At 37.1% G+C, this 15,698-nt stretch overlaps 2 protein-coding genes and 2 non-coding genes across 4 annotated transcripts; 1 reads left to right on the forward strand and 3 right to left on the reverse strand.

The window, feature by feature from the left end:
• Positions 1-119: 119 nt before the first annotated feature.
• Positions 120-3,143, reverse strand: LOC121236702. Its single transcript, XM_041133132.1, has one exon. The coding sequence runs from the start codon at positions 2,622-2,624 to the stop codon at positions 120-122; it is 2,505 nt and encodes an 834-aa protein (XP_040989066.1). The 5' UTR covers positions 2,625-3,143.
• A 1,761-nt stretch (positions 3,144-4,904) lies between these two features.
• LOC121238017 lies at positions 4,905-4,983 on the reverse strand. The gene has a single exon (XR_005935062.1). It is a non-coding gene; the product is annotated as a small nucleolar RNA R21 (small nucleolar RNA).
• Positions 4,984-5,466: 483 nt separating this feature from the next.
• Positions 5,467-5,546, reverse strand: LOC121238018. The gene has a single exon (XR_005935063.1). It is a non-coding gene; the product is annotated as a small nucleolar RNA R21 (small nucleolar RNA).
• A 7,113-nt stretch (positions 5,547-12,659) lies between these two features.
• On the forward strand, positions 12,660-15,529 carry LOC121237491. Its single transcript, XM_041134237.1, has 2 exons — positions 12,660-12,917; positions 15,007-15,529. Exons 1-2 carry the CDS (start codon positions 12,758-12,760, stop codon positions 15,288-15,290), a joined length of 444 nt encoding a protein of 147 aa, XP_040990171.1. The 5' UTR covers positions 12,660-12,757; the 3' UTR covers positions 15,291-15,529.
• The last annotated feature ends 169 nt before the right edge of the window (positions 15,530-15,698 follow it).

The raw sequence follows: 15,698 nt of genomic DNA on the forward strand, positions 1-15,698 counted from the left end.
CTGCACAATATATGTAGTCAGTTTCCAATAACCCAAAAGCTCTAAACGCTTAAGCACTAAATCATCGTCGGATGCAGAAACTAGAAATATAAATGAAGCAAAGCAATTTTATTGTGCTGCTATGGGGCGGGCCAGCCTTCTTTGGCAGCTATATTTTCAAACCTGCTGCTAAACCTTGCCGCTTCTAGCTCAGCCACCACTTTCTCCAGCCTACTAACCCGAGCTTCAAGTTCCAGTCCTGGTATTTCAGGTGTATGGCTACTACCTTTTCTTTCATTACTATCGATGCCGAGCCCATCGTAAACCAGAATTGCTGCCTTGCTATTAATTGTAGCTTCCGTGGCTCTTTCTAACCTATCTATTGCACCTTCGCCTTCAATGTTTTCCACCGATCTTATCATTGGCTCCTTTTTAAGTGCTCCAACAATCGCTGAAGCTGAAAAACTCTGTGATTCGCCTAAAACATGCTTACCACCACCAATTGGCCCTTTATCTAGACTGTCATGGGTGCCATGAAATCTCTTCCCCTCACTTTCTGATGTATCTTCCTTGATAGGGTTCTCTACTTTAAACTTTTTATTTTTGGGAGGAAAGCCAGGTGGCACATCAGCATCATTACCTTCTTTCTTTCCTACAAAAGCCTGCGTTACTTGCTTTGGTAGTGTTTTATCTTTCACCACGGTTGGTTTATCTACATTAACAGAGTTCCCTGCTTTAACCTTGTTAAATTTGGGTGGAAAACCCAGGGGTACATCAGCACCATCACCTCCCTTCTTCCATATTGAAGCCCGTGGTATCTGTTCTGATATATTCCTATCTTGCTGAACTGTTGGTTTATCTGGAAATCCCACTTCAATCACACTTGCATCTGCCAGAATTTTACCGGGTTCACCCATTGAACCTTCGCCCTGCATAATCTTTGTTAGTGGTATCATCAGGAAGTCCCTTTTCGCAGCTCCATCATTTGTCACTGATTGTGATATGCTTTTACAATAGGAGACTGAGAAAGACTTAACATCAGCAGCCAGTTTGTTCTCATCATTAATAGGGGCCCTCGAGGTTCCAATCTGTTTAGCTTCCTTGACAGATTCCTTTTCATCCACCTTCTGACATTTCATAGAAAGTCCAGGAGGAACACAAACATGGTTACCTTCCATCTTTCCTGCAAAAATTCGGGGTAATCTTCTTGTATTTCTAGGCCGCCTGACAAAGTACTTGATTGGGTCTTCTTGAGCAAACATTGACTGCTTCCACCACTTCAAGTAACGAGTGGTCACATCCGACTCAAAGAGCCTGGCTGGTATGTATATTTTTTCATCAATAATTGGCCTGCAGTAGTTGTTCCAAGCAATTTCTTGACTGGTATTAAATCGAGGAACACGACCTGGAATATCTTGATCCATGCCAAATTGCATGGCCACTCGATGTGGAAGGTATTGCTCTATACAATGTAGTCCCACCAGTTCGCTTACCCTCAAGCATCGAGCAAATGACTCTAGTTCTATATCCAAATTAGGACCAAGTGATGCCCACTCTTCTTCATCCCTATAAAGCTTTGAAGATGACCAGTTCCCGAAGACTGGAGCATAAGGTCTCCATTGAAAACTATCTCCGGAAGAGTCAATCACTAGTCTCACTTTCTCAATTTTCACCCCTTTCACCATGTGCCATCGAGCCACTCTTGGCTCACCATGTTTAATCAAATTTGGTTTAGGCCGTAATGTTGGAAATCTCTCCCAAATCCAAAGCTGCGCCAACAGAAATGGAGCCCAGAGGTCCAGCACCAAGATACCACCTTTATTCTCGTTTGTCGTAGATCTGGCCGCATCGATATTGTATTTCAATAAACGCAAATCCCGGTAAATGCTAGCGAGGACCACCGGCGCTAGCGCAATCCTAATACCCCTCGCTAGACGAATTGCAATGGGGAAACAATGTTTTCCAATGTTATCGTACAAATATGTGGGAACGACATACCTTGAAAGCCACAGAGAGAGGAATGCTTCGTGCTCGAGCTCGTGGCCAGTCCCCATGAAATAGTTCATCCATGGACAATGCCTCACTTTCCTTGCCACTGAAATTTGTTTATGGACTTCAGTCAAATTGCCTTTGATTTTCCTCATATCGTCGGTTTCAAGGCGCTCTGAAAAAGAGTCGCCCAAAACAGAATAACCTCCCAAAATCATCATATCCTCCAAGGTGATTGTTGCTGCTCCCCCAGGAAAAACAAAGCAATTGATCTCAGGACACCAGCTCTTAGCAACCGCAACAATCAAACCGTTGTGGCTTTGAACTTTGTATGTGGAACTCAATATTGCCTCATAAATACCAGCTTTCTTCCATGTGGATTGTTGCTTGGAATGCAAGCTATCCACCCATTCGTTCCAGTTCTTTTGCGGGCATCGCCAACCTTTATAATTGACTTTCAGTGGCAAGTTCTCAACCTCAGGAATGGTGGGTTTGGGTGGAATGAAAAGTGAAGGAAACTCAAAATCTGGTTCTTGTACAGGCTTTACAGAGGGTTTAAGATAGTGGCCTCTTCTGAATGTTGGGTTTCCATCACCCGTGGGGGAAATCATTAGCTCATCTCTTTCGTCGATGATGGCGTCTAATGATTCAGCCATGGCTAGAGTATCAAAAGCTCTAAAAAGGGTCGCTTTGGAAAATAACAAAAATGATCATGTTTTCCCTTCGTTGGTTCGTTTATTCTGTATAAGAAAAAGCAAGGAGTGTAAGGGGGACAGTGGTTCAATGGTGGTGGCTCCTTAGCCTCCTTCCTATATCATTCTCTACAAAACATCAGTGCTCTCTGTTTTGTTTTTGGGAAACTGAAAGAAACAAGAGGGTTCTGCTTTCAAAGGGATTCAAAACTCGAAAGGCCTCTCCGGTCACCATATTCAACGTTACCTGTGTATCATCTTCCTGGACATCATAGAGGGTATACCATTTTCATACGGTATCGGATTTTTGTCCAGTCAAAGCTTCCCTCGCCGTGTGGTCATCGAGAAAATGAAGGGGGAAATGATTGTTGCATTGTTGTAATGACTGAATAGGCTATGGAAAGTCTATCATCCGTTTGGCTCGCAGGAAAATAAGAGAAAACACTAAGGAAAAGATGGAGAAATGGGATTTCATGAGTGAAAAAGATGGGTTTCTTTACAGGTCTACAAGCATGCATGGAACCCATAATATCATGATGAGTAATTTTTCGTACACTCGTAAAGTAAGGCTTCTTTTGAAATCTTAACTCATCTAACTCGTTACTATAACTTTTTTAAATTTTAATATAAAATATAATAAATAATTCAATTTTTTTAAATATCAAAATAATAATAATATTAAAAAATAATATTCTAATAATATTTTATCATCTCAATTCAACTCAACATCAAAACATATCCTAAATGTAATAACTTTAAAAAAAGTAAAGTTTACTATTAAATAATTAATTATTTTTATATGAATTTTATATTTTATTTTTTTTTTTAAAAGCTAAATTTCATATTTTATTATTTTTTTTAAAATAATTACATAACAGTTACACAATTTACGATTATAAATACATTTCCTCTTCCGTAATAATTAATATGGCAATATGTCCTATGTTACTCGTTTAGGTATCCTATTTAATGCAGAGAAATGCCGGTTAGCCTATCACTTGACCTTCCACCCAATTATATAAAATTTATTTATTTTCTCATATTTTTAAATTTCTATATTTTTTAAATAAAAAAATTGATTTATTTAACTAAATTCTTTTATAAAAGTTAAGAAATAATTAAAAATGATTGCATTCTATACCAAGGGTTGTCAACTGTTATGCCCCATAGAATGATCCTTTAATATAACTGATGAACTCTTTTTTTGTATTTTATTTAATCAAATTTTAAGATTACTTCTTTTATCTAAATTTATTGCTTGTTTCATTAGAAAAAGGTACAGAGAGATAAACAAACGATAACGAAAGAGAGAGAAATTAATAATCTATATGCCTTTGATGAATAGTATTAACGTACATGTGGATTGGTACGGTATCTAAAATACACTAAATAATTTTTTTATGGGCATGACTTGTGAGCAGGCAAGGAAGGGATACTGCCATTATTCTCCAGCCTGCCTCCAGCCTCCAGCCTCTCCTCTGATCATGCCTCCGGCAAATACCAACAGAAATGATTTCAATTTGCTATGCAGCATTGCAGCCTGATGAGCAGCAGCTCACCTTCAACAATCTACGAAATGCAGCATGAACATTCTTGTTCAGATTGGGGCACTTCTCTTGGGTGCGGTCTTGAACAGTTGCCAAAGCCTTGCACATTGCCGCGTGACAACGCTGATCCGGGAGACACAGGACAAAATGGCAAGTGGATGCGCACATCCAGATTCTCAAGCCGATCCTAGCCTTTCTAATATATCAAAAACAAAACTAAGACGCAGCTAGACAGCATTGATATCACCAAGGAAGTATTTTGAAGACTAAGGATGAATTTAACTTCCCCAACCAATCTGAATCAATTCAGATCCCATTATCCCGAAACTAACCTCTTCGAAAACAGCCAGACCCATAATACCAAGCAAGAATTCTGCTGCCGGAGTGATTTTGCGAGGTACACAGATACAGAATAATAGTATCCCGAAATACCAAACAACTACCCCAGAATTCGTTTGTCCATCAATTGACATATGTCTACTATTTTCTACTAAACACAGTTCTCGTGGGAATGCAAAGTCAGTTTTCAAGATTTTCTCCGAGTAAATAAATGAATAAGTTTCACAAATAATTTACAAAACAAGTTCACAAGCAAAGCCACATTTTTTTACAAAAACATATAAGCAAAACAGAAACAAACCCAAATAGAGCACCACTTTTACTATGCCACTCTAAAATACCAGAGGCTAATAGCCATCATCCCTCAGAATCCAATGCTCATCAAATGGAAATTCAGTCCACTACTTTTAATTTTCATATAATTCTTCACAGGGATTCAAAGCAAAATTTCTTATCAGAGCCCAAAATAGAAAAACAAAATATAAACAAGCCGTGTGCACAAAACACCTTATAAGGTAGATGGTTACTTAAACCAGCCAAAATGAACCGCACCACACGAGCTCTGGGAGCTACAATGCAAGATGTTATTAACCAGATAATGCAAAACCCAGCTTGTAATTTCATTTGGCAAATACATAGCCATCACATACATAACTATCTCGATAAGAAACGTTTGGAGATTGGAATGCCCATCTATTGAGATCTGTCCACTAAATTCTATTATGGGCAGTCCTCATAGGAATGCAAAGTCACTTTTAAAGATTTGCCATATGCAAATAAATTAATGAGCTTCACGAACAGATGACAGGACAAGCTCAAAAGCAAAAGTCTTCTTTTTTCTTTTTAGCAGACATGAACAAAACAGTCAGGGACCTAAGTAGACCACTACTTTCACTTAGAACCTCTACAATTCCAATACACATCCCTCAGAATCCATTGCTCATCAAATAGAAATTCAGTCCACTACTTTTAATTTTTCATATGATTCTTCACAGGGATTCAAAGTGAAGTTCTTAATCGGAGCTCAAAAATAGAAAACAAAATATAAACAATCGGAGAACACAAAACACCTTATGAGGAACATGCGTACTTAAAACCAGCCTAAAAGAATCAAAACCCAGAAGCTCTGGAAATTGAAATTCTGTAAACTATTAACCAAAAAATACAGAACCCGACTTGTAATTCCAGTTGGCAAATAGAGAAGAACGGAAGTAGGAAACCCTAACCTCATGTTTGGCTATAGAGAAGATAAAAGGAACAAAAAATACTCAAAAGGCATTCCGAAGGTTTACGATTACAATGTATAGACGAAACGAATGCCCTACTCAAAATACAAACTTGTAAAGTTCTGACTTTTAAGATCTGCGAAGTAATACGACTAGGGTTTGCTTGTTATATAGAAAGGGGTGACAACACAGATTTCATGTTTTAGACCCTAAGATCTAACTTAATTACTTTTGTCCCAATCTCGTGTAAGTGTTCGAAAAATATGAGTTTCAGTTAATTTTACGTATTTTTTACGAACGTGAATGATCAAAATAATTATTTTATATTAAAAATAATAACATAATCAATCATATTAATAAAATGATAAAAAAATATATATATCTTTCTCTATTTTCTGTTCCCAATTTTTTTTTCTAATTAAATGCATATTTTTCTCGATTGTTATTAGAGCAGCATGGCATCAGTCCTTCCATTAGTCCAGATCATGTGGATGGAGCTGCTCATGACAGTATCAAAGATCCTGATATGCAGTCACATTCTCCATCGAGTGAACCTGCCTCTTGTAACAATCCTTCAGTCAAATTACTAAATAACCCTTCTCATAGATGAGTTGTAATGTATCTTTATGTAAATTTAGAGGTAGTTATTTGTGATGTACAGAATAGAGGTAGTACGAATATTCCTTAGTCTGTTAGTAATGTCTGTCCATTTTTAGTATAAAGCAATGGTACTGTATAAACAAAATGCAGGAAATGAATCAGAAGTTTTCGAGCATTCCTTTCAATTCTATGTTCTCAATCTTGCTTTCTTATTCTTTTTGCTATTCTTACATAGTATCAAGAGCCTCAGGTTGAGATTTTTTTTTTCATGGCTACTGAAAAACCCAAATCCCCCACCAAATCCCCCTTTCTCGACTTCAATAATATTATCAATCTATACAGATTGGATCATGGTGATAACCCTTCCATTCCCTTGGTTCCTGACCTCCTCACCAATGAGAACTATACAACCTGGTCAAGAGCTATGTGTCTAGCTCTTCGTGCCAAAAACAAGCTTGATTTCATCAATGGAACCTTGTCAAAACCCAATCCAACTCTGACCCTCTCTATGATGCGTGGGAAAGGTGCAATGACTTAGGGCAGGTTTGGATGGTGAGATGAGAATTTTGTGTTTTGTTTGAGAGTTTAAAATATTATGTTTTAATATTATTATTGTATTGGGATTTGAAAAAGGTGAATTGGGATTTGAAAAAGTTGAATTGTTTATTATATTTTGTATGAGGATTTGAAAAATGTGTAATGATGAGATGAGATGAGATGAGAATTTTGTATCTCATCCCATCCCCCAAACCTGCCCTTAGTTGTGTCCTGGCTCCACAATTCTATTAACCCATCACTTAAATCCAACATTGCTTTGGTGGATAATGCTGCACAAATCTGGGATGAACTCAAAGACAGATTTACTCAACAAAATGGCCATAGAATCTTTCAACTTAAAAAGGCATTATCAGGTTTGTAACAAGATACTGACTCTGTTAGTATTTACTTTGGTAAGCTTAAAACTCTGTGGGATGAACTTGGTATTTATGATCCAATGCCTGACTGCACTTGTGGAAAGCTGGCTGTATTGTTTGACAGATATCAAAGAGATTGTGTAATACAATTTCTCATGGGTTTAAATGACTCATTTCAAGTTACCCGTAACCAGATCATGCTTCTGGACCCTTTGCCTCCCTTAAATAAAATTTTCTCAATGATTCAGCAACAAGAGATGCAACACCTCATGCTGTGTGGTCTTCCTTCAACAGACTCAATGGCCCTATCTATCAAAAACACCTCATATAAATCCTTTTCTAAACCTTTTTCCCAACCCAAACGAGACAGACTCTTTTGCACTCACTGCAAAATTCAAGGCCATGCATTAGAGACTTGTTTTAAGGCAGGCAATGCTCCAACCCCCATCTGTAATCACTGTCATATGACAGGTCATATAGCATAAAAGTGCTATAAGTTACATGGCTATCCACCCGGGCACAAACTTCATGGTAAAGCTAAACCACAGGGGTTTCCTTCTGCAAACATGACCTCACTTGAGCCAGCTGACCCCTCAGATGACAAATTAACCTTCACCAAAGACCAATATCACAAACTGTTATCTCTGTTGCAACCAAAAGAAGTATCCATTGCCAACCACTCAGTCAATAATGTTCAGGGAGATTGTACACATCATTCCACCATGAATGGTATTGTTTCTTGTCTCAATTCTTTCACTTCAACACACACCTCCACACAATCACCTTGGATCATTGACACTGGTGCTACAAATCACATGATCTGCAACACCACCTTTTTTTCATCTATCACCTCTCAAGTTTCCTTTCTAGTTAAACTCCCAAATGGCCACATTGCACCTGCCACTCACATTGGCACTATCCACATTACCAACACATTAACATTACACAATGTGTTATGTATTCCTTCTTTTCATTTCAATTTAATTTCTGTAAAACAGCTAACCAATTCACTCTCTTGCTGTTTTATCTTTCTTTCACAACTCTGTTTTATCCAGGACCTTTTGTCATGGACCACGATTGGCATGGGTGAGATGAAGAATGGTCTTTACCATTTGCTTGCTGCACAAGTGTCCCCAACAGCTCTCTTAGACCATTTTTCCATTTCCTTACATAAAAATATTTCTGTTTCAACTACTTTCAAGACTGTTGATCTTGTTTCAGATCTTTGGCATTGTCGTATGGGACATACACCTTTTTCCACATTACATGTAATACAAGATCCTTTAATAAAAAATCATGTTCCTCTCATTTCCAATCTCAATCCTTGTCTTATATGTCCAATTGCAAAGCATCATAGACTTCCTTTTTCTGTTAGTTCTTACAAAAGCAGAACCGTTTTTGAACTTATCCACTGTGACATATGGAGACCTAATCCAATAACAGCATATGATGGTACAAAATACTTCTTGACCATTGTAGATGATTATTCTAGGAGCACTTGGATTTACTTACTCAAAGCTAAGTCAAACACTAGACCATGTATTGAAGCCTTTTGCAATCTGGTTGAAACCCAATTCCAAACCAAAGTTCAAACCTTCGAAGTGATAACGGCCTTGAGTTTCAAATGACAGATTTTTTCAACAAAAGAGGAATTATTCACCATAGAACTTGTGTGGAAACCCCACAACAAAATGAGTTGCAGAAAGGAAGCACCAACATTTGTTGAATATAGCTAGAGCACTTAAAATCCAATCTAACCTTCCCAACTTATATTGGAATGACTGCATACTAACTGCAGCCTACATAATCAATAGGATTCCCACCCCCTTGCTGTCTAATAAAACACCTTTTGAGATACTTTTCAACAAATCTCCTACATATTCTCACATGAGAATCTTAGGATGTCTCTGTTTTGCCTCTACCATATCTCAACATAGACATAAATTTGACCTTCGAGGTAGACATTGTGTCTTTCTTGGTTACCCCTTTGGGGTAAAAGGATATAAACTTCTTGACCTAAACACCCAATCAGTGTTTATTTCTCGAGATGTTACCTTCCATGAACATGTGTTTCCTTTCCATCAACCCAAATTCACTTCACTCTCTTCATTGCCAACTCCTTCTGCTTCAACTCAGCCTCTATCTTCTTCTAGCTTAACTCCTTCACCTTCATTTAGCTCCATCTTGCCAATCACTTCAGAATCACAAACACCATCACCCATATCATATGTTCTTCCTGTAAATTCCCCTCCCACTTCCCCATTCCACCAATATCAAATTCTCAATCCCCTCCCCCTCTTAGAAGATCCACTAGAACCAGAAAAGCCCCTCAATACCTCCAGGATTTCCACTGCCAGCAAGCAACTTCAATCTCATCCCCTCAATCCGTGAGCATGGCATCAGTTCCCACAGGTATACCTTTTCCTCTAACTTCTTCCATTTCTTATCACAACTTATCTCCTGCCTTCTCTATTTTTTTCTGCTACTATCTCCTCTAATAATGATCCACGCACTTACACACAAGCTTCCAAGGATCCTGACTGGTGTAAGGCAATGGATACAGAAATTGAAGCATTAGAGCTTAACCATACATGGACCCTCACAGACTTACCCCTTGGCAAAACTGCCATTGCCTGCAAATATGTATACAAAACTAAGTATCATTCTAATGGTACCATTGAGAGGAGGAAAGCAAGGTTAGTTGTTAAGGGCTTTACTCAACAAGAAGGGGTGGATTACCATGAAACTTTTTCCCCAGTAGTAAAGATTGTAACTGTTAGAACTATCTTGTCTTTGGCTGCAATCAAAGGGTGGCATCTCCACCAATTCGATGTCAACAATGCTTTCCTTAATGGAGAGCTAAATGAAGAAATATACATGCAAAGGCCACCTGGATACACCAAAGGACAACCTGGCCAGGTCTGCAAGCTACACAAAAGTCTCTATGGGCTTAAACAGGCCTCACGAAAATGGTATGATAAATTCTCCACTTCCTTGGTTCAATTTGGTTTCACTCAATCCAAGGCTGATTACAGCCTTTTTACCCTCATTACTGCTTTCGGTTTTACTGCATTACTTGTCTATGTCGATGACATAGTGGTTGCTAGCAATTCTCTTGATTCAATTTCAATACTCAAGACCTTCTTGAACACACACTTCAGAATTAAAGACCTTGGCACATTAAGATATTTCCTTGGCATTGATGTTGCTAGATCCCCCAAAGGAATTCACCTCTGTCAAAGGAAATATACCCTAGATATTCTTGCTGATTCAGGCCTCTTAGCTTGCAAACCCTTAAAGCTTCCCATGGATCAAAACCACAAGTTAAGCAAATCTTCTGGAACACCTCTACCTGATCCTACTCCATACAAACAACTTATTGGAAGGTTACTTTATCTAACCTTAACAAGACCTGATCTCAGTTACCCCATTCAAGTCTTAAGCCAGTTTATGGATCACCCCTCATCCTCCCACCTTGCAGCAGCTCACAAGGTCTTAAGATACCTAAAAAATGCACCTGGCCAAGGCATTCTACTTTCCTCTACATCTTCCATTCATCTTAAAGGTTATTGTGATTCAGATTGGGCTTCTTGCCCAGACACCCGAAAATCCATCACTGGATTTTGCATTTTTTTGGGTCATTCTCTCATTTCTTGGAGATCCAAGAAACAAACAGTTGTCTCCAGGTCATCTGCTGAAGCAGAATACCATGCAATGACATCCATTTCTACTGAATTCACTTGGCTAAGACAGTTGTTCAAGGACCTTTCCATCTCTCACCCACAAGCTGCTGAACTTTTTTGTGACAACCAAGTTGCTTTACATATAGCAGCCAATCCAATTTTTCATGAGAGGACAAAACACATTGAAGTGGATTGTCATCTTGTTCGAGACCAAATTTAAGAAGGAAGCATCAAGACTACCCATGTTCACACAACTTCACAGCTTGCAGATATTTTCACTAAATCTTTACCTTCTCATGTTCTCTACTCACACCTCTCCAAGATGGGAATAGAAAACATCTATTCTCCATCTTGTTGGGGGGGGGTATTAGAGCAGCATGGCATCAGTCCTACCATTAGTCCAGATCATGTGGATGCAGCTGCTCATGACAGCATCAAAGATCCTGATATGCAGTCACATTCTCCATCGAGTGAACCTGCCTCTTGTAACAATCCTTCAGTCAAATTATTAAATAGCCCTTCTCATAGATGAGCTGTAATGTATCTTTATGTAAATTTAGAGGTAGTTATTTGTGGTGTACAGAATAGAGGTAGTACGAATATTCCTTAGTCTGTTAGTAATGTCTGTCCATTTTTAGTATAAAGCAATGGTACTGTGTAAACAAAATGCAGGAAATGAATCAGAAGTTTTCGAGCATTCCTTTCAATTCTCTGTTCTCAATCTTGCTTTCTTATTTTTTTTTGCTATTCTTACAATTGTTGTGACTATTTTTATGCTTCGTATACTTTTTGATCAAAGGATTTTGTAAACTGCCATTATAAATTATAATTTTATAATTTTATGCCTTCATCTATTCCGACTATAATATAATTCATAAGAAAGGAGAATTAATGTGTAGGAAATTTTATTTAAACTAGTGCCTAAAATTACCTTTCTCCCTAGAAAAAGATGTATTAAAAATGGAAAATAACACAATATGCGTACTTCTAGGTGTTTATGGTTGCCTCTATTGTGGTAGTAACTGAACATACACCTTAACAAAAGCCTCAGTATCCAAGCTTCATGAGAATTAGGGAGAAATAATAAAATTAGGAAAATAATTTGTACAATTTTACAGTATACAAGATCTATGCATTCATTTAAAAAAAAAATTTGATAAATCTATAATCCACGTGAAAAAATTAATTTTTAATATGTGCTCTACTATTTTTAAAAAAATATATATTTTCAAGTCATGTGTAGAGCATATTTAATAAAGTACATGATATAATTTGATTTGAAACATAAATTTTAAAATTTAATTTTTACAAATCAAATATTACTATTTAAGTGATATGAATGATGTGTGCTTTATATTCTGACTTGATAATAGGATAATTATTTTTAAATAGAATATGTAAAGATTATATATTTTAAAACTGTATCTAGCAGTACTCTTTATGTTAAAAGTTTTAAAAGTTATAAAATTTTCGAAAACACAATATGTTAATTTTAGTATTGTTGGATACAAATGAGAAATAATAAAAAAAATAGAGAAAGATGGATGAAAAAATCAAAGGACTTGTTTGGATTGGGGATTTCGGAGCCGACACTCACTGGTATCTTTTTCCCACTGCCGACACAGACGATACAAACGAGCCAAACAAGCCGAGTCGGACTGCACCCTCCAGTAGCCACAGAGGATGTGGATCCATTAAACAGGCCGAACACAGCGAAACAGTAAGGCCTGCATATAAATATATCGAAGAAGCCGTGCCCGTAGAGGTCTGGAAAGCCAAGACAACGCCATGGAAGTTCAGAAGAAGAAGGTGGTGATGAGTCTTTTTCTTTTTACCTTCTTCTTATACGAGTCTGGCGTGAGAGCTTGGACTGGTGAAATCCATGGACGAGTTGTCTGTGACGTCTGTAGTGATTCCTCCATTGGACCCGAAGATCATGTTCTTGAAGGTTGCCATCTCTTTCTCTTTTAACTTTGATTTTTTATTCCACTGTCTAATTTTTGTACTTGGGTTTTGTTTTGGGTCGTGATCTCTCATAGATTGGTGGTTCTGATATGGGCTATGCTAAAAATTGATCCTTGTCGGCTTTCGCCAATTTGTGGTTGCTGATAAGTTTATGAGCTGGTTGACCATTCTAATTAGGTTCAATTCATTAATATTGTGAGTGGAAATTAGAAAAAAAAATGCACTGATTTTGAAGGATATTATCTAAAAAAATTATACATGTCTAATTTTTTCTGCAGGGTAATGCATATTTGTAATGATTATGCTTTGGGTGATGGGTTGTATATTGAACTGGGTATTGGTATTTCCCTTCCATAGGTTTAAGTACAGATTCAGGGCCTTTGTTTCGATGTTTGTCAGTGATTTCAAATTTGCTCTGATCGACATGTAAAATATGGAGTGATTTTATTTCAAAAATTCCCACCATGAATTTTCTTCGTGATCTATATAATTGAGCACTTAATTCTCCAATTCAATGTTGTTCATATGCGGGAATCTTGTTATCTTCTCATGTCAATATCACACTGTTGGAATTGTTTGATGCGGAAAAGAATGCGTATTTCTCTTGTTGAATGGGAGACGTGCATCATTTTGTTTTATCTAGTATCAAATTGAAGTGAAGTATTGGCATATGTTCTGCTGCTGCTATGACACGTTCTGATGCAGTTTCGTTCTAGTTTACTTCATACGAGTGCTGAAAATGTATACGGAGGACTGATTAGTTCTATGAATCATAACTTAGTATTCTTACCCTCCTTCAATGAATTTTGAAAAAGATGCCTACAAAGAGCTTCAAGTTTCCTTTATGTATTTGTTGATCTCTGCTCTTGAGTATCTATGGCTGTGATAGTCAATGTGCAAGCTATAGACGTTCTTGGTTCTTTTTATGTTTTAATTGATAATTTCAAGTTGTCCTAGGGCCGCTACTCAGCTAATTCATGATTTTGAGTTTCAGAATTTTAAAAATTCAAGGCCATGTTTGGGAAGTGAGATGAGTTAACATCTCATCTCATCTCAAAACTTCTCATAATTTCTTTTTCAAACATCACTCAAACACAAAACACTTTTCAATTTCAAATTTTCAACTTTTTCCTCTAATCATTACCTAATCATTACAATTTTTTCAAACTTTCAAAAAAAACACAAAAAACAATACAACTTTTGCAAATTTTAAAATAAAAATTATATTCAAACAATTTTTTAACTATATAATATTTTTATACAACTTTTTATCTCTCATTTCCCAAAATCCAATAAAACATCGTAACTCAAACCATTTCACTACTATTCACAAAATTTTCATTTCATCTCATTACCCAAGCATGCCTGAAACCATGGTAGTTTGGATGAGAACTTTTATGACTTTTCTTGATGTGGGCATGTGGCAATCAAATTTCTAGCTATTTTATGTTGTAAATTAATCTCTCCAACTTTTTTAATTTAATTGGAATTAATGAGATTGTATAGAAGGGTAAGTTTTTTAGAAAACTTTGGATGGAGTGGAATGATATTTGTAGACATGGCTTCCATGCCTACAGATCTAAAAGAAGGGAAGGACGGAGGGAGGAAGCTGCAAAAAATACTTAACATGTACTCTATGCCTTTGACAGCTTTGCAAATATCTTTCCACGCCTTTTACACAACTTTGAATCACACGACTGATTTCGCACCATTATAAGTAGCCTATAGAATTTTGGAAACATTATTAATGAGGTTTTGTCACAACTTTTAGTAATTTTTTTTGTTTCATGGTGCTTCAACCCTCTTAGTTGGTTTAAACGTTAAGAGATCAAAGTGGAAGATATTTGTTTCTTGTGGAAGTTGATTTTATCAAGTTAAGGACAAAGGCGCAACGAACATTTAGTACTTTCAACTTTTATTTAGAATGCAGTTCAATATTTGTGCATAGATCACTTGCCCAAGAAATTTTGGAGATTACTTATAAAAAGAATTATGCAAAGACCAAATCTTGACCTTTTAGCTTGTGCTAATCTTCATGTGAGTTGAAAATGTTGTTTTATTATCTGATGTAGGTGCTGAGGTAGCTGTTCTTTGCATCACAAAATCCGGAGAAGTCTTAAATTATCAGGCATTCACCAACGCTAAGGGGATTTACACAGTGGCTGAGACAATGCCTGAGAGTGACCGCTGGGATGCGTGCCTGGCACGGCCTATCAGCAGTTTCCATGAACACTGTACCCATCTTGGTGATGGTAGCTCAGGAATCAAGTTCAGTTATAATCATCTGTCGGGTTACTCTCACACAGTCAGAACCTTCGTTTATAGACCTGCCACTGTGCCAACTTACTGCATTTGAAATACTGATGGTCGGTGTCGTGTTCCTACATGCTTGAACTTGAAAGGAAATCGAGATATAGATCGCTGGTGTCTACCATGAATATGTGATTATGTAATGACCATCTTGATCTAATATGCTTTTCTGGAACCAGGTAGATCATGTGAGTGTATTTATGCTTGTTGTCATAATTATAAACCCAAACTTTTGCTTATAATGTTATACTAGAACCAGCCTAAAAATGTCAGGCTTGTGTTGTCTGTCTCATACAAATTCCATAACGTGCATCTTTATCTGTTGGCATTGTTGCTCAGGGAGTCTTGGTTTGGCATGATTCCCATCTGGTACTTTTATGATGCATTAGCAATGAGCTTGAGAAAAATAGTTTTTGCATACATAAAACTAAGGCATCCTTGAACATCGGATTTA

Source organism: Juglans microcarpa x Juglans regia, chromosome 6S (assembly GCF_004785595.1).
Source record: "Juglans microcarpa x Juglans regia isolate MS1-56 chromosome 6S, Jm3101_v1.0, whole genome shotgun sequence".
Lineage (NCBI taxonomy): Eukaryota > Viridiplantae > Streptophyta > Magnoliopsida > Fagales > Juglandaceae > Juglans > Juglans microcarpa x Juglans regia.